Here is a 22,807-nt window from a genome sequence, read left to right on the forward strand (position 1 = left end):
TGTGTTAGGCTGTTCAAGAAATTCAGGAAAATTGAATATTAATTTTGAATTGATGTTCAAAACATAAGGTGTGGGAACTCTACAAAAGGTCGTAAATCAGCTGAAACACAGCTGATTTTTTTTTTCACTTTTCAAACCTCATTATACTGCAGTATTTTACATTTATTTGGTGTTGCTATGTTAAAAAAATAGGCAAGCAAAAAATGAAAGTATATGCTTCTGTGGAATTGTGTTTATGAACAATTTAAATCTCATGTTAATTTGTGTCCCTTTCCTCCCTTTACATAATCAACAGTATTTTTAAGCACTTCTGATTTATTCACTTACAATTTCACTTTCTTAAAGAAACTATTTTATAGTTCCATGAATTGCAAGGAAAACTATTGTGTCCTAGTTCCCAGTGCTGGAAAAAAACAATACAAGCTGTGATGTACAAACTACTTGTATCAGGTTGTAACAAATATGACACATTTTTTAGTAATTTGGCTGATCATCCCCATTTTGGGATACTTCTAGTGGGCACATTTGAAAAATGAAATGGAATTCTTGTGCACCTTTTAGTGAATTTCTTCTTATTCTTTTCTTAGACCCATGCTGATAGTTTGATTAGTAGTAGATTTCCTAATCTCACTGAGAATTTCTTGAAACAATATATGGAAATAAATTTACAATGGTTGAGACAATGCTGAAAAAATGCTAGGAAATACAAGTTATACGTTATTGCTGTGGTTATTTGGGGTGCTTAGGGCTTCAAAATATGCCCACTGGCAACAAGACAGAAGGAAAGGAGAGATTTAGTTGACACTGTTACTGTGAGCAGTATTCATTTACCTTCCACTGAATGTTTAGACTACTTTGAACAGCATAGCTGTATCTGAAATACTACAAAACTGTTCACAGCAAAGTTGAGATCAAAGCTGTTTGCACTTGACATCTGCTTAGCTATAGCGTTGACACATCCAGCATAAATTTAATTGTATAAATGAATATTTTCCTGTGCCCAACAACTCAATGTGAAAAAGCATAGTGGAAAGTTCCAATGTCATTATTATTGAGATCTAACACAAGGAAAATAATACTTTTGTACATATGATACTTGATTCCTATAAAGTCTTGCAAGGTACTGAAAATTGGTTTAAAAAAAAAAAAAAAAGGCATGACATCAGCAGCGTAGGACCTCCAAAATATGATGCTCTGTAGGCACTTAGAGACCAGCTGCTGGTAATGGATTTTTTTTTTTTTTCCAAAAAGAAAATTACCAAAATAGTCCTCAACTTTTATGTTGGTAATTCTATTCTGTTTTACTGCTTCTAGTGTTGGTAACAGTGTTTATTGCACACAAACAGTCAGATTTCATTACCAAGTCATTTGACTGAGCCCAAACTGAAAACATTACTAGCATTTGCTTCTTCATGCTAAGCAGGCTTTCACTAGAATGTTTTTTCATTTGAACTAAAATTAGCAAAAAGCAAGTTTTCCAAGAAATATATTTGCTCGTGTAAAGAGCTAATGATCATACATAAGAATATGTATAATATTCATACATACAATATGAATGTTGAACTCAGCGTGGTCTGGAAGGAGATGATTCACAAATTGTTTGCTTTACTTTCTCTTTTGCCCGTAGTTTCACAATATTACATATGGGTAGATTTCAATTGCATTATCTCTTGAATAATAATTCATATTTTTTACCGTAATCATATTAAGTGATACATGGTAAAACAAAACAAGAAATGATTCACTTGCTTGTATATTTCAAATGGGGTATGGATACTCATTCTCTGGCATGTTTTCTGGCTTGGCAAAAATAATTTTAGGATTGTATTGGCAGGCAAAAAGTAATAACTATAAACAGCCATCTGAGCTACCTAGAACAGCATTCCTGGCTTTAATTTGAATATCAAATAGTAGCCCATATTGCAAAATGTCATTTTGTAACCACTGAGAGATACTTATCATATTTAGGTGTATTACTATGTTCTTTCTGTGAAGGAAATTACAGGAAATAGAATTATTTGCGTAGTTTAACCTTATATCATTCCTGATATTTTACCCTCATTATAAAGCATGGATAGAAAAAACTTGTGTATAGAGGGCATTTATATGTTTAAAATGCATTAGTGACAAGCGTGTATAAACAACATTTCTTCTTTTCATTTGTAATGTTGAAAATAATCTTTTAAGGGTAATAGTATTTTTAGTATATCTTCTGATACTAATTTCTCTGGAAGATTGTGATATTAAAGACATTCTGTATTAGTGAAGAAAGTTGAGAAATAGCTAATAGACTGAAAAGATGAGTTTGTTCTGTTTGCAGTAGATTTTCAGCATTTGAATCCTGTTTATGCACCTCTTCAAACCTGGTTGATGTTTACAAGTGTATTTTCCTGTGGGATACGCTGGAGACGGTTGAAATATTCCTTTTCTTTTTAAAGATCTCGTATATTTCACAGCTTCCTTTGTTAAAGATGGAAAATTACAATATAATTAAAATACCTCTCTGTTTGTTTTTTTTGCATGGCAGCATGTTTTTGAGATGTCTGTGTGCACAAGTATATGTTCTCCAAATTCAACTGTTCAGTACAGCACAGCAGTACTCTCCTGTACTCTGTATTCTGTTTTTAGTTATGACATGTTTAGTGTATTTTCCAGAAATGGCCGAATCTGAGATTGACTAGGATGGCGTGCTATGTTCAGATATGAAGAACAGCATATTGTGTATTTCTGTGTGCATTAAGGTAGCTGAGAATTTGCATGCGTTTGCAAACAGTTCTTCCTGACTGTAACCTGCTTGCTTCTACCAAATCGTATGTGCTTAAATTTCAATGGCATTTTATTTGACATTGTCAAGTACAAGAAGGGATATAAAAGTCACGCACAATGTGAAGCCTTACTTAAAACCTGTCACAGCACTAATAGGGAGAGAAACATCAGAGTTCTTTCCAAGTTGTCATCCATCTTAATGCCCTGTAATCCCATAGAAGTCGTTTTCATTTAAAACATTTTCTTATCCACTGCTGTTTGTTCATGTAACAAAGCCCCAGATTGTAGTGCTTGGGGATGTTTTTTTATCAGAATTATGTTTTATGGTTAAAGAACCCTTAAAAAATATCCCTCGGAGCTGCACAAAGTTTGGCTGGTTAACAGATTTTTAGAAGAGATGCAACTAAATTGTATGCTTAGTGTTTTTTGTTTTGTTTTTTTTTTAGAGAATCCTTGAAATATATGCCAGTACAAGCTAGTAGGGTTAATAAATGAGGCTGTTCAGTATCTTCATAAATATATATATACATACATATATATATATGGATAATCTAAAATTAATTTAACAAAACATTTCTCAGCTTCTGAAAATCAAATACTTCAAGCAGCCAGGACAGTTTTAACGTTAGTAGAGTACTGAAAGCTGTCAGAAGCTATGATCATTTATGGGAGATACGTAATGCTGAGGTAAGGAAAGCAGCAAGACTAGAATTAGTTACTCGGTCATGCAGGGCAGGCTTCACGTTATGCCATCAGTAATTCCTTCAGGAAATCTGGCCTATATACGTGTGTAGTAATTTAATATTTGCAGTTGTACACCAAAATCTTTCTGGGGTCTTAAAGAAGAATGTGAATTGCAAGTGTGTGATACTACTGTGATACCCCACATGATTCTTGGTGCAGATACTTACATATGTCAGATGCACGTAGATTTGGGAGCTCCCCTTATTCCTGCATGAATGCTTTCTTACGTGACCCAGCTGACCCTTAAAGGACTTCCCAAACCTGTCTAGAACCATAATCTTTGACTTAGATTTACTGTAGCAAGTAGTGGTTATTTTAATGGGCCAATGTTACTGCTATGAAAATTCAGAAAATAATATTGTGGAGGAAACAGCAGAATTTAATTGGGTCTTAATTTTAATTGGTAGATCAGTTTAAACATTTTTTCCATATGAAAAAAAAAATCTATTAATTCTAAATCTCTGAAATATGTTACAAATTGAGCAAACATGTTTTCATCCCTTAGTGGCTCCATACATGATGTGCACAAATGTTTGCGAAGACAATAATAGGGCAAAGGGAAACGGATGCTAATAAATCAATTGGTGCTGTCAGTTCACTGTTTAATGTTCTCTAGAATACGTAAGATTTATCACTGAGGAATTGTAGAATAATGGTAGTGTATGGAAACAAAGTCCACCAGGGAGATGTACTACATCATTCAGATTTAGCGCTGCCATCTGCTTAATAGCATTGAGATGACTACAGAGGTACTTATGATCAACCATTCATAGCATTGACAGATGCTGCAGAGAGTTAACATGCCAGAGAACGAGGTTTGTTACTAAAATTCAGATTATGTGACAAGGTTGTGGAGAAGGGGGGTGGGTTTGTTACCTCTCCAACAGCATTAAAGGTTTACTGTTTGCTTTTAAGTTTGCTATCAAGAGAGAAGGGCTAACGTTGTTACTGTAGCACAAAAAAAAAAATAATAATCTAGAGAACCCCATCTGTCTGTGTGTGCTACTCAGAAGCTTCTAATAACTTCTTATGCTTTTCTGGTAGCATTTAAAACTGGATTTATTTATTTATTTATTTTCCTGGGGAAAAAATTGCTTTTGACTAGCTTCATTATTTTTATCTACACTGGAGATCAGCAGTCTCTACTATAAAATAAATAGTTTGTATAACTATACGTCTGTGTCTGTTTAGGGACAAAAATAGTAAGTCACTCATGTAGTAATGTAGTCATTTGGTGTTTAATTTATAACATTTATGATTTTAAAATTGCTTTAGATCTTCAGTCTGGATGATCTTGCCTTCACTCAGTTGCAGAAGAATTTAATCTTAAACACCAATACAAAAGGGGAAATATTAGCACTTAAAATAATTGCTGGCTTTTCCTCACTGTTTCTTGCACTGTTTTCTGATTTTCACAGTTGCTTCTTAATCCTCTACATTTCTCTCAGCAACAACCATTGTGCTATTGACTTAAACAGTGTTTCTCAGTCACTTTCTTTGCATATTGAACAATAATTGCTACCACTTCAAATCACACCAAAATGTGGTACATTCAAATAACTGCAATTTGCCTGTAAGCCTCAGAGCCATCCTGTCAAGCTAATCTGAACTTTTGGAGGGAGTTTACAAATTCTGTATAGTCCACTTATTTTTATTCAATGCATCTAGTTCACTTTGTTCATTCGTTAATGTGTTGAAGGATAAGTACATTATGCAACTTTAAATCTTTTATCTAAATCCTTGAAAACATAACCATACGTGGTAATTGACAAGCATGTTAAAAACCCAGCATTATGAATGCCATGCAGTGAAGCCTTACTCTTCACCGTTCATCAAGTGACTGTTTCAAGACAATTTCTTTACAGAAGACTACACACAAGGACCCAGGAGTTTGAAACGTTTGAGTAGATTTGTGGTTAGTAGCTTGTGGTAGTTAACTAAGAAAAAAGTGATTGGATATCACATCAAAAATATTACCTTTTAATAAATAAATACATAAATAAAATCAAGCAATGGCCATTGCTCAACTGATGCCTAAACAACACAGCTAAATTGATGTCCTAAAATTCTCCAAATATGTAAATCCCTGATTTTATACCACTCCAGAAGCACCTTAGTTTTGACAAACTGATTCTGTAGATGTAGTTGTTACCATGGCCCAGAGATGTTGTCCTCCTCATTTTCCCTTAGGAATTCAAATTTTCAGGTATATTTTGAAACCATGCTTAGTAGTCACACAGAAGATGACAATGTTTCTGTTTATGAAAGGAGAATTTTCATACAGCTGAGTATATGGATTTGAAACTAGCTTACGGAGGTGTTGCTGTTGGCATTTGAAAGTTAATTGCTAACATTTTGTTTGTGATGCTCAGTGTTTTAAATTTACATTGTTAAGTTTGTCAGCAATCATGCATTTCCAGGGTGTATAAATATGCATTATATGCAAAACAGTGTCTGTTACTGTAGCTTTTCAAGATGTGATTCTCTGGATTTTAATGCTATTAGCTGCTAGTGTTTCATGCTCTGACTTATAAATCAAACCAATCCACAGCAGTGTGGGGAAAATGGCTACTATTTTGCTATTATTTTATTGTTACATGAAGACCAGGTATATATGAGCTTATTGGAGGTTGTAATTCTGTACAAATAAAGCTTCAAAATCATTAGCATAAACAAGCTAATGTATCTTTTAACTAAAATTCCCTGCTATATGGTTTTCTGCTTAATTTTTATGCTCATATTTTTGGAAGACATTATTTTCTGCAGTTTGTCAGATCCAGTTCTTCAGGTAAATCTTCAGATAGCTGATTTCCTTTTTTTGTCATCTGTGAAGATGTGATAAGATAAAATATTGAGAAGTGCCTCACAAAAGCACAGTTACTTTTAATTTTTATTCTAGCATATGTGTTTGAACTTTAAAAAAAAGGAGGTTTACAGAAATCAGTGTTCTGAAACCTCAGTAAATGGGAACATGACTAAGCCAATTCAGTGTAGTGATGGAAAATAACTGGAAAAAAAAAAAAGGAAAGGAAAAATAAATTGTAACGCAAGTATTTCACATGGTGTGCTCATAAAATTGGAAAAGTTTTTCAGAGTCCTCATCATGTAGATATTAGTAAATATCACTATTTAAGAAATTAATTTCAAGTTTTAGTAATACTACTTAATAAAATATTCTTTAGATACCAAAACTATTTTTGGTATCAAAAATATGGTAGCCCTCATGGCTTTGCTACTCTATTTTAACTGTAACTATTCCTCAATGTTTCTGAAAACTTGTTACAAATGAATTTAATAATATATGATTAAGAGACCTGCTGGAAAAATCTTACATAGAGGTGTTAAAGTAGTACAAAAAGAGAGGTAGTGTAAAATTTTAAGTGTATGAAGAATACAAAAAAGGAATTTGTTTTAAAAGCAAAATTAAATTTTTTAATTTACATGAATAGTTTGTTTTTTTCCTGGATGGCTGTACAGCATTTAAAAGTAGTGTCATTGAATTTCCACAGTATAATTAAAGAGGATGAGTAGGACTCATCTAAAGGATGAGTCATCCTACTCATCCTCCTAAGTAGGACTTAGGAGGTTTCCTTGGTTGACTATACAGGTGAAACTGTAAGAAAAAGATAGGATAAATAGGATCTTTGAAGAAATGCTTAATAGGAAGAGAAAATTATTAATGGTAAATATTTTTTGAATATAAAAGGCTACAATGTAGGTATTAATGGTTACTTCTGGAATTAGATTAAAAATATTTTAATTGTGAGGGCTTCAATTTGATTACAGTATGATTTCAAAAAGAAGGTAGTTTAAGTTTGGATAATGAAGATTACAAAGATGTTACGTTCAGTAAGAGGAAAAAATTAATATCCAATTGCTAGGTCTCAAGATGCTGCAGCAATGACTCTGGATGTATGGTCTTCGGAGAAAAAAACCTGGATAATCAGGCTTCTAGAGTTTGGAATTTATTCTTACTCACTTGGAATTAACTTTTAAAATGTCATAAATAGGAATTCACTTTCTACCAGTTTCACTAAAAAAGATAATCAGGGAAGGAAGAGAGACAACATAGTCCTTCTACAACTAGAGAAAGGATTGCATCATAAATTCACACTTGCAGTAGACAGTGAAAAATATATAGGGAGGATTTATTTCCCACATCTGGGGTGGAGAAGGAACTTCGCTGGAAGCTCACACTGTTTTGGAAGCCAGTGTCTATTAGTCAGATGACAGAGGCATAAGAAACTGGACTTCATCAGTTCAGAACACTTTATTGTGTTGATGAATTTGTGTTGATGAATTGTGTTGATGTTGTTTGTAGATGACAATTTGATGCTGTTTTACTGGTTAAAAGTCCATGTATGATATGTGCTTACTAATAGTTACTGAAAATTGCAGTTTTATTTTTTAGAGAGCAAGCTGGAGTATTTTCTTTTCTTTCAATGAAAGAATTTTTTTTTTTTCAATTGGTGAGGAAATGTCTATTTTAATTGGGCAAATTTTAGAAAAAGGAGATGATTGCAGTAAAACCTTGCAACTTTCTTCCTCTCTCCCCCCACCCCTACTCTTCCCAGTTTTTATTTTAGAAGAAATAACTGGGAGCTGGAAATTGTACTTTTAAGCACAATTTTGGCACCAGATGCCACATAATATAAAATGTTCATTTCATTAGCCATCAGAATTTAAAGTTTATTGTCATATAGTCCCATCAGATGAGAGCAGTATGCAATGCAGTTGGAACATGCATGTTGATACATGTCATAGAGTCCACAGGAGACCAGCAAGCAAGTCCTAGCAGTTAAACAGATTGAACTGTGTTTTTAACACAAGAGGAAAAGGTCTGCCTTATTGTACTTCGGGAAACATGACTTGAACCTTGCTGGTGTAAGGGGTGCTAGGGAAGCACCAGAAATATCTCAGACATGGCAATGCATTGCTTTTAAGATCTGTCAGATTCTTATGATTATGCAGTCCTGAAAACACTTAAATGTAGTCTGCCTTTAACCAAATACATTACTTGATGGCACTTTTATTATTTTGAATTCTAATCATAAAACTGGGATGGAATGATAATTCTTTTCTCAAATGCTCTTCAATTTCAGCTGATGAGTAAGGCTATCAAATTTATGGGAAACTGATGAAAGTTGTACTGTTCCTTCAATAAATTAGAAAGACAAGAAGGTGTGATGTATATCTTACTGAGCAGTATTTCTAATGACAGAATGGTGACATACCGTCTGTGCAGTTTTTGTGGATGATAATGTATTATAGACAATGTTATCTTGTACTCCAATATGTGACAAGGAGTCACATATCTCAGCTCTCCAGCAGCATCTTTTGCAGGATTCAAGAGGGAAAGCCAGGAATTAGAGATGGAACAGTTCCCACAGCTGCTTCTGGGATTGCAGTAGGTAGTCTAAAAAGTCTGACTGACACCATTCAGATCTTTGTTATCCTCACTGCTTCCATCATCCTGAGTAGTCTCTGTCTGGAAGTGAGGGTAAGAAAACACATCCTTCAGTGTTATGCTTATATGTTTCATTTCTCTGTCCTCATTTAGCTTTTGGAACACTCCCGGTACACACCTGGATTATTCAAGACTTCCAATTTGGTTTCCTGTGATAGCAGCCTCGTTCACATGTGTCCCCAGACTGCTTTGTGAGCCAGACAAATGTCATGGGGATGCCAGGAGTTTGGTCCTATTTCACAGACCAAACCAAAATGCCAGTGTGAGGCAGCTCAACTTCTTAGTCTCTCTATTAGTGCTTACTTGTTTGGTGTGGCAAACTGTTGGCATTTTATTTAGCAACTCCCATGCTGATGAATGATTATTATGGTAGTCTACTGATAGTTTCCAGATAAAGCTATAGGTTCCTGCTGCTGCTGTTCCTGAGAGGAAGTACTACTTTGTGCCCCTTGGTCACTTCCGCTACTTCCATCTTGGGAGATGGAACATGATGAGAGTAGAGTTGAGGGAGAAGAAGCTGAATGAGTTCACAGACATCAGTAAGTGGACATTTCAGATGGTAAAGCTTAGCTTTATGGCAAAACTTAGTTCTTAGAGTGGTTAGAGTTCTGTTAGAAATACATAGAAATACTTCAGTGCCTGGTTTGAAGAAGGTTCTGAAGACGTTTCACTATTCTTCAACATAAGTGAAAATTATTACAACTCTTACCATAAAAAATAATTTCTAGAGATAGCTAAGGGAATCCTTGAGAGGGCTCTCTGGTCATCTTTTAGGATTATAGGAAATAAGATTTGATATTTGTACTATGAGATTAAAATGGGATGTAGTTTAAGGATGATTGCATCATTTGCTTGTATTTTATAAAGCTTTCACTTACAGGTGTCAGCTGCTATCTGCGATCATTATCTCTGTATTACAGACATAAACTGAGATGCAGTGATAAGAGTATGTACCAAAGAAACTTCTGCCAAAAAGAGGCAGAACTGAGCAGTAAATAAAAATCTTCTATCTGTAAGATGCAAGGAAAGACATGAATTTCCTTCTGATGTCCCAATTTCATGCTATGCTACTGAAAGCTGGGTTACAGATTCTATTTTAATGATCCACAAACGCATTAGAACAGATACTCAACTCAATGTTCAAGACAATTGTGGAGATGAGGAGCTTCACTACTGTGATCATTGTCTTGACAATAACATTTGGGACACTCTTCTTCCTGTTTACTGTTGACAGATGGTTTGTGATCTCAGAAGCAGCTGAGCATGAAGATCTGATAGGAAGGCTAGAAAGAGTCTTGTCCTTGTGGAAGAATTCTGTTCAGATACAATCATATCAGCCAGGGTCTATCATACAAGTTATCTTGCTAGAAAGATCTTTACTTGTTCTTTCTACTTCGCTGCTTTTATGTGTAATTTCTATAGGACAGAGGTGACATTTGTGAAGCTGCAATTAAAATAAAAGGAAGTCTTCTCTGTTCAGAAGTTTTCTGAGACTGCCCAGCTTTCTGTCAGTCCCCAAATTAATTCTGATACCAATTTGTAAAATAAAAAGCAGAAAAAAAAATCCTTTTTAGCCATTTTTCCCTAGCAAGCATTACAGATGGCTGAACTGGTTGGGAAACCAAAACCAAAAACAAAACAAAACAAAACAAGCTGGTTTCCTCACTGCAAAGGAGGAAAGTGTTCTACTTTACTTGGTGTTTAGAAACCCAGTAACCAGTGCTAAAGTCTGGGCTTTTGCACTGAACTCCCCTTACTCCATTTATTCTCCCCTTAGTGATAAGACTTGTTACCATACCACTTTTGCTTCACGTGTAGAAATAACAATGCTCATTATTGCAGACACTTCTCACAGCATAGTGGTTCTAGAAAAATGGCAGGCAGCTTCTCAGTGCTCTGTTTTACGTAGTAAAACAACTTCTCTAAGACTTTACTTCATCAGCGTTGCAGTGCTAGAATCTGAACATGCAGATTCTCAAGATCTCTGCCTTCTTCTTGGACAGAGAAAACAGGCATTTCTTCATGGCCATACATAAACTACTCAAACCTCACGTTACAGTTTCTCTAAGCATCATAGGTTTAATGTCAAGCCCACACCACTTTGAGGCAATATACTTAAGTTTATTGCTGTGTGCTATCTTTTTTTCTTTGTCTTCTCCCTGACTTCTCTCAAAGCTGAAAGACATTGTGCTGTTATGGGAATACAGACAAAATTAAATATGAGTAGATGTAAAAATGGACTCTATATGTACATGAGATCTGATTCACAGCTGATACACCGGTGTTGATTGCACTTGTACTGTTTATTCCAAGATCAGGAAAATGCCTGAAAAGCTTACCTGACTATGTGCAATTACCCATTTACAAAGAAGGCGCTGCAGAAGTTTCAGGCACTGCCCACATCTGCTAGGGAGAAACTGCTTGCAGACATTTGGACAAGGAAAAAGTCAGGAAAGAAATTTGTAGAAAATGGCCTCAAGAGGACATTTCAGAACTGAAAACGTAATAACTCAAAGCAGACTCCCAGTTTAGTATTGCCAGGTGAAAAGAGAAGGGATCCTGTAGTGTTTTTTCCCTTGTTCTGAAAAGAGGGAGGTACATGAGATGAAAAGGAATAGAAAAAAATGGGTTTCCCTTGCAGAATAAATCAGTTAAAAGGAAATATAAAACATGAGCAGTCTTCAATCAGAATTGCTAGGATGCCATAGAACCTGCATAAAATACTGCAAATATCAAGGATGCTTTTAAAACAAAAAAGTCACACAATGTTTTTACTATTGCCTAAAGATTTTTAAAGTGTGTGTACTTCAAAAATGAGACTTAACATCATACTTTCTGTCCAAAGGGAAAAAAAAATAAATTATATTTGACATAAATACTTAAATTCTCACAAAATAATTGTCCTCAACTATCTCAGTTAATGACATTAAATTCACACTTTAGGAACTAGTTTGATTCTGTACTGTAGATTCCTTTGAAAAGTTTTCCTATGAGAAGATTATTGCCTTGAAATGATAGAACTCTCTAAATTGCAACTTCATGTATAGTACTTTAGTACTTTTGTGTAATACAAAGATAACTTTGGCTCTGAATGCCACAGCGTATTAAGACTCTACAACAGGTGAAACATATCTCTTTAATGCTTTTTGTTTCTTTTCTTTAACACAGAACTCCTTAAAGCATACATGTCTGTAGCCTTTTCTTTGGGTCATAGTCTCTTGGTTGCCTTCTTAGAAGTTTTGCATCTGTCAGTTGAAATGAGAGAGTCAGTGTTGTTACAGAGTACTAAGGAAAGCAGTCAAAACAGAAGGTATTGAATATCACTGGGCAGCATTATTTCCCATTACAATTTGGGCTCTTTTTTACACGGGTTATTAATTTTGAAGGGTCTGTCCATTAATATAAATAAGTCATAATATCATTTTAGTGAAAGTAAAAGATTTTTCCTTTCAAATGTTTATTCATTTTGCAGTTTGCATACTGTAAAATGAGTCATTTTTTGTTTAATATATATTTAGGTCTGTGAAATGAAACCCTGCAAAAGTCATTTTGACAGGATTGACAGATACGGGGATAGGGCTCAGCTGCTATAGGCATCTAAACTTGACAGTCTTAAAATAAATAATTATGTACCATGTGGAAGGATAGTGAATGTCAATTTTAAGTTGGTTGTCAGAATAAAGACTTCTATCGCTGGCTGCTGCAGGGCAAAATTGTGTTATTTCTTAGGCTTCAAACTTCGACCTTGTTATTCTGGTCTGCGCTGCATGGGCTGGCAAACCACAGATAGCATTTATGTTGGACACACATACTTTTTGGGGGGGTTTTCATAGTACATTCCTATTAACTTTTTGTTGAGGAAGCTTTATTTAACAATTAAATACTCATCCACAGTTTTTGGATATGTATTTGCACACATCAGGGCTTTACGGTGTCTGGCATGGATTATTTTGTGGAACTTAAAAATTGTTAGTTAAAAAAAAAATCTATATTGCAATTTTGCTCGTTTTAGAAGTGATTTTTACTTATGTGTTATTTGTGGTAAAATAAATGCTTTATCTGCTAGTTCATATTAAGACTATAAATAGCCTTTTCTCTCTGGTTTTAATTTTGTTAACAATCAATCTAATTTTGGAAGCATTTTGTCAATATTTGCAATTACTTGTTAGTGATCATATTTTACAAGGATTTCGTTCTCACTCAGCAAGTAAAGATTTGGTGGCATCAGTTTGTGGAGTATTTATTTTCCAATTATCATCAGCCCTGGGTCTGTCTATCATTAGAAAGAAAAGGAGAGAAAACCAGACTTTCTTTTGACATCCTGTGGACATGTCTAATGGTCTTCTGTTACATATTGCCTGTTCCATCAATTATGTAAAAGACTATACATAGCTACATTTCTATAAAATATGAAAACATGATGGAAAAGGAGCGTGTAATAAGGCTAATCCTCCAATTTCCATTCAGTGGTCTTAATAGAAATAGAAATGTCATTACAAAATGGAAGACTGTTTTAGTCCATGGTTATAATATTCGTACAGATTTTTGAATACTAATGACTTCAGGTTTCTGCTTTTAACTTTGAAATTTTGATTGCCGTTTCTTGTCTACTTGTTAAAATAATAGTCTTTGAATATGTGTGTATCTTTCTTGTTTTGAAGACATTGGACCTTACAAACACATAGGAAGCATCTAACTCTTGTTTATCCTTTATTATGTTTTCTATCTGTCAATTCAAAGATGCACAGGCAAAATACTAGACAGTAGTAGGCACTGATGGCAAAGGAATTGGGTTCCATACATACACCAGCTATTCTTCTTTCATTGGCAGTCTTAAGATCTTCAAGCTTCCAACCTATTGGCATAATTTTAAATACAAAATTCCCACATCCGCATTTACCGCTATGGACCAGGGTCTCAAAGATGAAAAATAAACCTAAATGGATATAAATACATCTTATTTTCCCTTCTCATTAAAGAACAAAGAGGACCTCAGCTGTCATTGTCACATGGTTGCTTAGTTTCCTAAGCTTAGGACATGTCTACATCCTTCAAGCTTTCTCCTCTTCACAGGTAGAATGTATAGTAATTGTAAAAACTGCTTCTTAAAATTTAACTTCTTTATTTCTTGTTCCCCTCCTGCTTCCCTCCTCCTATACAGTGGAGCAGATTACTATGACTATGGCCATGGACTGAGTGAAGAAACATACGACTCTTACGGTGAGTAGCTTTGAGCTGAATGAGTACAGTAGTAAAGTCTTCTGAAAAAGTAATATAAACATAGAAGAATAATTTCCCTAAGGCAGACTTCAGTTCTGTGGTGGTTAACAGCTGTTCAGGGATTCTTGCGCTGTGACAGAGCTCCACATGTGGTTATTGAGAAAAATACTGTAGGAGGCTTCTGTGGTGTGTTAGCTAACATAGTCATCTAAAACTAAAACCAAAGAAATAAAAAGCTAAAAGAGAAAAATCTAATTCATGCTGCAAGTACTCCTTTCATGTCACATGCAATTAGATTTATGGAAAGAATTGGTGTGTTTGGACTTACTTCAGAAGCTGTTTGCTGCTTAAAGCAAATGTTTCTAGTGTGGCATAACTGGTGTGCAATTTGATACCAGCCAGGAATATGCTGAACTTCTGTACTGAGTCAGAGCCTAATTGAGAGTGCTGTGTATGGTCCTCTTGTATTCTTATCATGCATCAGTCTTGTGAAATCAAGCAGGGAGTCATTATGTAAAGGTTGTAAAAGTACTTTAGGTGGCTAATAGACACGAGGGCAGTGGGTTGCTCATACAGAGACAAAACAATGCATAATGAAGCAAAACCATATGCCAGTGGTAAAGATTACACTTTTTTGGGGGCTAGAATTACCGTAGTGACAGGTTTAATTAAAGAAATCTGTTACGGATTAGAAGCATAAAGCATGTTAAAAGGCACCTTTGGTTAAGGGATCAATGTTAAATCTCTGGCTAGAGATCAGAGAAATAAAATCTAGATCACTCAAATATCAAACATTTTAGGATTGCTAGTACATAGTGTGAGAGTTGTGACTCTGGGCAACGGGTGTTACAGTGGTTTCAGAACTCAACTGAAAATATTCCGTGATACATTTCTTGGACTACATTTTGAAGTGTTTCCTGCTGAAAACAAAAATGATCTCAACTAAGATGTTTGTCTTGATAAATGAACCTAATACAGAAGTTTGCTCAATATCATCTGCTTAAACGAGTTCATTTTGCTTAAGGGAAAAGTCAATTTATCAAAAGAAGAGGTCATTTGAAATTCCTCTATCCCCCAGCACTTTCAGTTGGTCTTGATAGATATATAAGTGAAATGTTTATTTCAGTATTAAAACAAATGCTTTGCCAATATAAGCATGATATTTCTAAGAGTATTTCATGAATGCAAAATTGATAGGGGGAAAATGTGCTAAACTGCTCAATATAGATGGAGTTGACTGAGGGGGGAAATGCGGATTGCAGTATTTAAGGCTGAAAAAAATATTTATTGTTTTTCCCATTTAGAATTGGTTTTCTAAGCACTGCCACTCAGAATATTAAGTGATATATTTATTCATGTTGAGAGGAAGACTATAAATACCTTGAATGATTTGGGGTTAGAGCCAATAAAGCCTTAGTGACTACAAGTTACATACTTTCTTAACTAGATCACCCTCAAGTACACCCTTAAATGTGGAATCAAGTACTAATAATCATCCTTACGTTACACAAAGAACATCAGTTGCCTCAAAATAAAATTCATAAGACAGCTCACTGAGCAGATGGCTGCCTAATGCTGGCCAGGATGAAACGGTGTCCCAGGAACTGAATTTCTTGTTCTCTGAATCTGAATTTATTGTTCATATCTGAATTTCAAGAATCTGAATTTCTTGTTCTCTGAGAAGCTCAGGTGTCAAGTCCAGAGGATATAGGAAGAATATTTTTTAGAATTCTGGGCTCCAATGGCACCAAAAGGAGAACTGATGAAAAGTAACTGTGGTGACAGGACGAGGGGGAATGGGCTTAAGTTGCACCAGGGGAGTTTTAGTTTGGATCTTAGGAAGAACTTCTTTACCGAAAGGGTTGTTAGACATTGGAACAGGCTGCCTAGGGAAGTGGTGGAGTCATCATCCCTGGAGGTCTTTAAAAGACATTTAGATGTAGAGCTTAGGGATATGGTTTAGTGGGTACTGTTAGTGTTAGGTCAGAGGTTGGACTCGATCTTGAGGTCTCTTCCAACCTAGAAATTCTGTGATTCGGTGTGTGTTTTACCCTACTGATTTAGCCAGGTGCTTGAAAAGGAGCAAGTACTCCCCTCAAGCTGTTCTTGCTACTAAACCAAGATTGATTTTTATATTTAAACTATTATTTGCAGCAGTACTTTAAAGTTAGGATATTATTTAATTCTTGTCCCTTAGCCAGCTGCATTTACTGTCTGGATAGGGTTCTCTTCCTTAATATGAACCTTGTTCTCATTGTAATGAAGAAGCCCATGACGTTGCTTCTCATTTATGTTATTATGTTACCAAATAGCTGGAGAACATGCCTAAGATAAAGTTTATTTCTAGCCTTAGAGCAAAATTTGAACTTGTGCCTCTTGCCTACTAGGCAATTGTTCTGTCCACCTCAGTGTGATACGTAATCTATGCTTCCCTCATCTTTTTTTTTTTTGTTGTTTATTTCTTATTTATTTATTTAAATAAAGTATCTCGGATGAGACTATTATGAAGAGACGATGAAACCAGACCAATGAGTTTATGGGATCCCTGCCACCTAATTTCAGATGTCTACCATCTGAGGAGGTTACCTTACCATTCAAAGAAATGCAGGGGGTTGCTTGATTGTTGACTCCGATACTTTTTTTCTGTTGACTAGAACAGTAAATAATGATGCCTCCATTTTAGATTACCATATTTATTCATTTGGATTCCACAATTTGTTTCTGAATTGCATTGTGTTCACTTGTACACCTGCATGCTTAGGGCAGAGCAATTCTCCAAAAACAGATTTAGAAGCACATTCACTCTTTTCAGGTTGCTTTTGGGATTTATTTTTTTTACCCTCTTGGTTTCTATGGTACTCTTATTTGTGTTCACATGATTAAAGCACACCTAAGTCCTGTTTAGTTATACATGCATTTGGTCCTGAATCTTCCCTCACGTTGTGAATGCCCTGCACAGTAGGTCTGATTCTCATTTATTCAGACAGTATGTTGCTACCTTTTATTTATATTTATTACCATTAAAATACAGTAGGGTTTCGAAGCATTAAACATAGCACATGTTGTTTCACAAACTTCTTTTACTTTCAAAATTCAAACAAGCAGTGTCCCCTACTTTTTAATGTTTTTATAATCTACCTTCCAATTTCTTGCATGTTAAAGAAAGTGTGTATTTAAGTGAAGATCAATATTGCCTTTATATTGTTAGAAGCCACAGGTGTTTGTAGTGAAACTTGAGGCTTTTCACTATTAGATTGCATATTTGAATTAAATCTAAAATGGTGCTGATTCAAAGAAATTTCTTTCTGAGGGTTGCTTATTTATAGCTCAGATGCTTCATTCATTTCATTCTAACATAATTATTTCTTAGTCTGTTAGTATAGCTGGCATTTCTATATATATTGAGTAAGTAGACTCAGCTGAATGACAGAGCCCTAAATAGTGTCCCTGTAAATCTGTCACACTCCATGGTGTTACAAGCTGAAAGAGCATCATGGGGTATCTCATGTAGGTGCGTTGCTCCCTCATTTTGTGGTTCAAGTGTTAAACTTCAGTTTGGACACTTTGGTTTGAGTTAATAGTGTTGCCATTTAAATCACAAATAATAATAATTTTTTAAAAAGCACAGCATCTGAGAATATTGAAAGGGGTCTAACTATATTTTATTTTCCCTTCTTGTAGGGCAAGAAGAATGGACCAACTCAAGACACAAGGCACCTTCTGCAAGGACGACAAAAGGAGTCTACAGAGACCAGCCATATGCGAGATACTGATTGTACTGTCTGATGTTGTGAAATATCCAATCTCCACCAGTCCTGTATACTGTTCAAAGTAATTTTTTCTATGAACAATCCCTTTTTATTAAATCAAAGCGCTTAAAAATCTGAATGGATGGACTGAACTTAAAATATTTTGTTGAAAGAACAACCTGGACAGAAAGATATGTAAAACAAGGAATTTGTTATTTCCAAACTGTATTTGAAAAATAGGTGATCAAAAAAATAACCTTTGATTAACTAGTGTTAAACTAGGTTTACTAAATATGTTAGTCCATTCTTTTAACATAAGCGTAACCTTTTATTTTAAAGGTTTTCAACAGTTTAGTTTTTAGTCTTTATTTTCAGCCATTTGCTAGTTTTTCTCTTTGCAAACATGCGTAAAAAGGGAAGCAAATTACAAATGCAAATAATGTGGTATTTTGTAACTCAAGTCTTGAAATGTTCTGTAGTGTTAAGCAAAGTTTTACCCTTGCTTGATACTAAATAAACTTTTGAAAGAAAATCAGTGTGTGTGAGATTAATTTTATGCTTTATCTTATAATAAAACTCCATAAATAGTAGTAAACAGGGAGAAATCCGTTTAACAATGATCAGCATAAAAGGCTCATATTAAACATTGCACAATTTCTTAAAAATGGTATAAACCTAAATGTACGTTTATATACTCACAGTAGATATAAATGCTGTTTAAAGTATCCAAATGGTATGGATCTGCTTGAGTGCCACATTAAATCAAAATATTTTTGTAAAAAATGGTTTAAAATAGCTAATGAATTTTCTGAAAAAGATGTGACTAGTTTTCATCTTGTTGAGCATTTTTTCACTAGTGCAACTTTGGAATTTTTATGAGAATTTTGGTACGTTAATGACCACCTCGCTCCGTGCTGGAAGCAATAAACACAAAGCTTTTAAAGACTTTCTGACTTGACTAATTGAGGTCGCTTTCGTCAGAGGCAGAGGATGTGTAACCCTTAAAACGGTCTTCATTTGCAAAGGTAAATAAATCAAATAAGATTTTAATCTCACTAATTTATCGTAGTATAACCAATAAAAACAGGGAGACTACAACTTAGAAAGTTTCATTTCAGAATGTAGGAAAGGCTTTAAGAACACCTAAATTCTCATTTTAAAACGTTTAATTTGTGTTAGTAATCTAAAATCCTTAGTTTAGCTAGTTAAATTTGGACAAACTATTCCCTATTAAACAACTGTAAAACCTCATAACCGATAGTTTGTAATATATTATTTTTCCATAAATTCTAGTAACTTAAACATTACAAATGTTATCCAAAGTTTTTTGTTGATCATTAAGTTTCTATTAATTATAGTTTGATTTACATTGTTTTCTTTAGTTTTTGTTTGAAAGTCTTTCAAATTTAGTAAAAGTATTTTGTTTTCTCTTGTCAGGAAACCTAACTCTTTGGACAGCCAAGAGAACAAAAACCTTAATCTTCTGATGCTTTGGTAGGTATCTTTACTCATCTGTGAAATTATTAGATAAATAATGGAGCTTTTGATCAGGTCCTTAATTTTTTATACACAAGGCTTTAATTACTTAATGGTTACAGGCATTGAACTAGAGCGCAATCAAAATCACTGCCTATTTTCAGTTCCTCTGGGAAAGGCCATAATTTTAAATTGTCATTAAACAGGACATTAAACTGTGCTGGTGTGCAGACACTGTCCTCTGGCTGTTTGCTTATTGTGTAACTGTATCTGAGACTGGAAATCAAAGGTATACCTAATTCTGACAGCATTTCAGCCAATTAATTATTTCATCACATAGAGAAAGGTGAAAGAAAATGAATGTACTTCTATGCTCGTAGTGTTCAAATAGCTTAAAACTCTTATCTAGTCTGAAAACAGATCTGAAATGGTTTTACGAAGCTGAATAAAGCATTTTGTAGAGTGATTTTTTGAGTCAAGCATTTCTGCATGAAAAGCAAATTTGATTTTGGCACAAATGGAGGACAAGTCCATTGAGAAACATTAACTATAGACCTAGCTTTACTGTTTCTGATGAATTCAGTACATAAAGTTTAGTGATGGACTTGGCAGTGCTAGGTTAACAGTTGGACTTAATGATCTTAGAGATCTTTTCCAGCCTAAATGATCTTAAAATTCTATGAAGTAATTTTACTGTACTTTGTACAGATTTGTTATTTGTTTTTGTACTTGGAATGGAAATTCTTCCTGCTAACCTCATGATCTCAAAGTCTGTAGTGGACTTTAGATCTTTATACTTCAAAACATTGCATACATTGTACTGCTTCCCTACAGAACAGTAAATGTAGGAGTCTGCTGTCACAGGCCAAAGGATTTTTTTGTACATACAAAATGGCCTTAGAACAATTTTGACACTACTGTAAATGTTTACAGCAAAATACTTTTAAAAAGGTTACGAGAGCTTAGAGAGGATTCCTGCCGTCTGGGGCTCAAAGGGCAAAGATTAAATAACCAAGAATAAGGCTAGCTGCTAGAACTGCTAGAGCAAATCCTAGAAAATGTATCTTTTTAAAATACATATATACATACATAGTGACCCTGGTTAAATCTTTCTTTCTATTGACAACTTCTTTTATTATGAGTTGCATAAATCATTAAGTTTTCATCTGCAAATATTAAGTTGTATATTTGCGATATACAATGAAACAGGTTGGCATAAAACTAAAATATCTAGTAGCAGGGATAGCTAGTAGATGCGTGAGTGAATCAGAAGTGAATTCAACCTTTTGGAGTGCTTATCTAACTCATAGCTTTGATGCCATCTTTCCTTGGTGCCTTCTATGTGGAGGATGGATGGATCAGCAGAGATATGTGCAATTTCTCTTGAGGGGGCGGATCAGAAGTCCCTGTCAAATCATGCAGAGGATGTTTGCAACTCCCATTGTTTCTCATGTGACTGGATGTTGCAGGTCATGATTTAATTAAAAAAAAATTCCTCACATGACTAAGCGCACACCCATCCTAGTGTAGGCTTTGAGCGCGTGCCAGATCTGCATCTGACAGAAGACAGAGTAATCCCTGGCCTTACAGTGTTCCTACTGAGTAGCTATGACCCACCTTGCCAGAAAAGTTAATAATTTGAGTCCTAGTTTATTTGCTCTTTTAATGAGATGCCAGATCTATATTTGGTAAATGTCAGAAAAAAAGTCTGCGTAGGTACTGAACATAATAGTGGTATGAATTTTAAATCCAGTAAGTCTTCCTTCTTTCAATGCTCACATTTTATTTCTTCCAAGAAAATAAATGTTTATATCACTTAAAACAGCTGATTCTAGATACTCATGGAAACTACAAATTTGCAGTGTAAAATTTGATAGTTCTGAGATAACATGCACTAGCATTGTGTTCAGCTATTGCATTTTTGTTTTTTCTTTCTTTGGAGTAATCTATGAAATTAAATTTGTTGGGTTTTGAACTGAGGGAAAAATAAATCTAAAAAGGTCCCTAAATCAGAGAAGGAGGAAGGTAGAGAGCACCAGGGGAGAGGGAGAGAGAAAGAGAGAAGGCAGTCTTTTATCGTGACAAACTTAAATCTAGCAACATTTATCCGTTCTACTAAGAATAGTATTCTTACACTAGTCAATTGCTGTGTTACTGGTCAAGTAATATGATTATAATCACATCATTAATTTACCTTTATTGAAGCTTTTATCACACTTGCATTGAATTCCAATGAAAGCAGTTTCTGCAATGGTTTCCATAAATCTGCATACGTTTGTTTTATACATTATTGCCTGATTCAACTGCTTGTAATCTGACAGTCTCCAGAGAATTAGTAGTAGCTAGTCTTGGGATGTGTACAAATAAATACTGTTTTTCTCTTTTTCAGGAACTTCTGCCATGTTAATTACGGACTGCTTAGAGCATTGTACTTGTCCGTGTGCCTAGGCAACAATGAGACAGGCTTCGGAGTATGAAAATCCTGTTCTGTATTTCTTGTATTAAAGCCTTAAAGTGTATAATGTTATATACTTTTTAAAATAATTGTATATATAAACCATTAATTGTTTAGTGACTAAACAATGTTTTATTTGGAGGTCAATAAAGAATTTCAATTTAAGTTCCTGTTACAAAGCAATAATGCAACTTCATGTTCCTTTAGTGACTTCTCTTAGCCTTACACAGCAAGTATAAGCATGTGTGAATTCTCATGACTTAGAGTTTAAATATGCTTTTCAAAATAGCTTGTCTGATATATGAACATCATGGATAAATTAAAATGAAGATTGGTGTTTTATTCTGAAGCTTTTCATATTAACTAATCATAAACAGGTCTACTTAAAACAAGACTCATGAGTAGAAATTATATTCCAGCTTCCATTTCCTTCAGAAACTTGTTGTATAACATGAAGGTGTTTCAATTCCTGTCAATTATATTATGCTGCTTATTCTCTTTCACTTGGTGTTTGCATAGAAATGTTTTCTCTGATACAAAATCACAGTTTTCTAGTAGTAGTATTGGATGAGGCTTTTACACCTTGATTAATCTTGTATCTTACAGCTATGTTTCCTCAATGCTTTCTCTGTTTTATATTTATATTAATCGTGACTGTGATAATTTGTAACAAATAAAATTCTGATAATTTAATTTCTTTCGTTTTTTTTTTTTTTTTTTTCCTAAATATTTCTTGTGGAGTGTGCGTCTCATTCCTTGGTTACGTTTTCATCAGATGTATTTTTCTTTTTGTATTTACCGAAACTCATTCATCCTCAGAAAAACAGTCTGGGCCTATCACATTTATTTTTATTTTGAAAACAAGCAATACCACTTAATAGCTTCTTCACACCAAATGCCTCCTCTTCAGCATATATTGTTTTCTAATAC

General features: G+C 34.5%; 1 protein-coding gene across 4 annotated transcripts in view; it reads left to right on the forward strand.

Moving 5' to 3' along the window:
- KHDRBS3 (KH RNA binding domain containing, signal transduction associated 3) overlaps positions 1-22,526 on the forward strand; it is a 93,746-nt gene extending 71,220 nt beyond the window's left edge. For 3 of the 4 annotated variants that reach the window (XM_032181785.1, XM_032181786.1, XM_032181787.1), the window contains 2 exons: positions 14,139-14,197; positions 17,879-18,462. In XM_032181785.1, coding sequence (XP_032037676.1) covers positions 14,139-14,197; positions 17,879-17,970 — 151 coding nt within the window. In that variant the 3' untranslated portion in view covers positions 17,971-18,462. Of the gene's footprint in view, positions 1-14,138; positions 14,198-17,878; positions 18,463-19,383; positions 19,441-21,811 lie in introns of those variants that run through there. The other variant, XR_004252909.1, reaches the window with a different exon arrangement.
- Positions 22,527-22,807: the final 281 nt, after the last annotated feature.

Source organism: Aythya fuligula, chromosome 2 (genome assembly GCF_009819795.1).
Source record: "Aythya fuligula isolate bAytFul2 chromosome 2, bAytFul2.pri, whole genome shotgun sequence".
NCBI lineage: Eukaryota > Metazoa > Chordata > Aves > Anseriformes > Anatidae > Aythya > Aythya fuligula.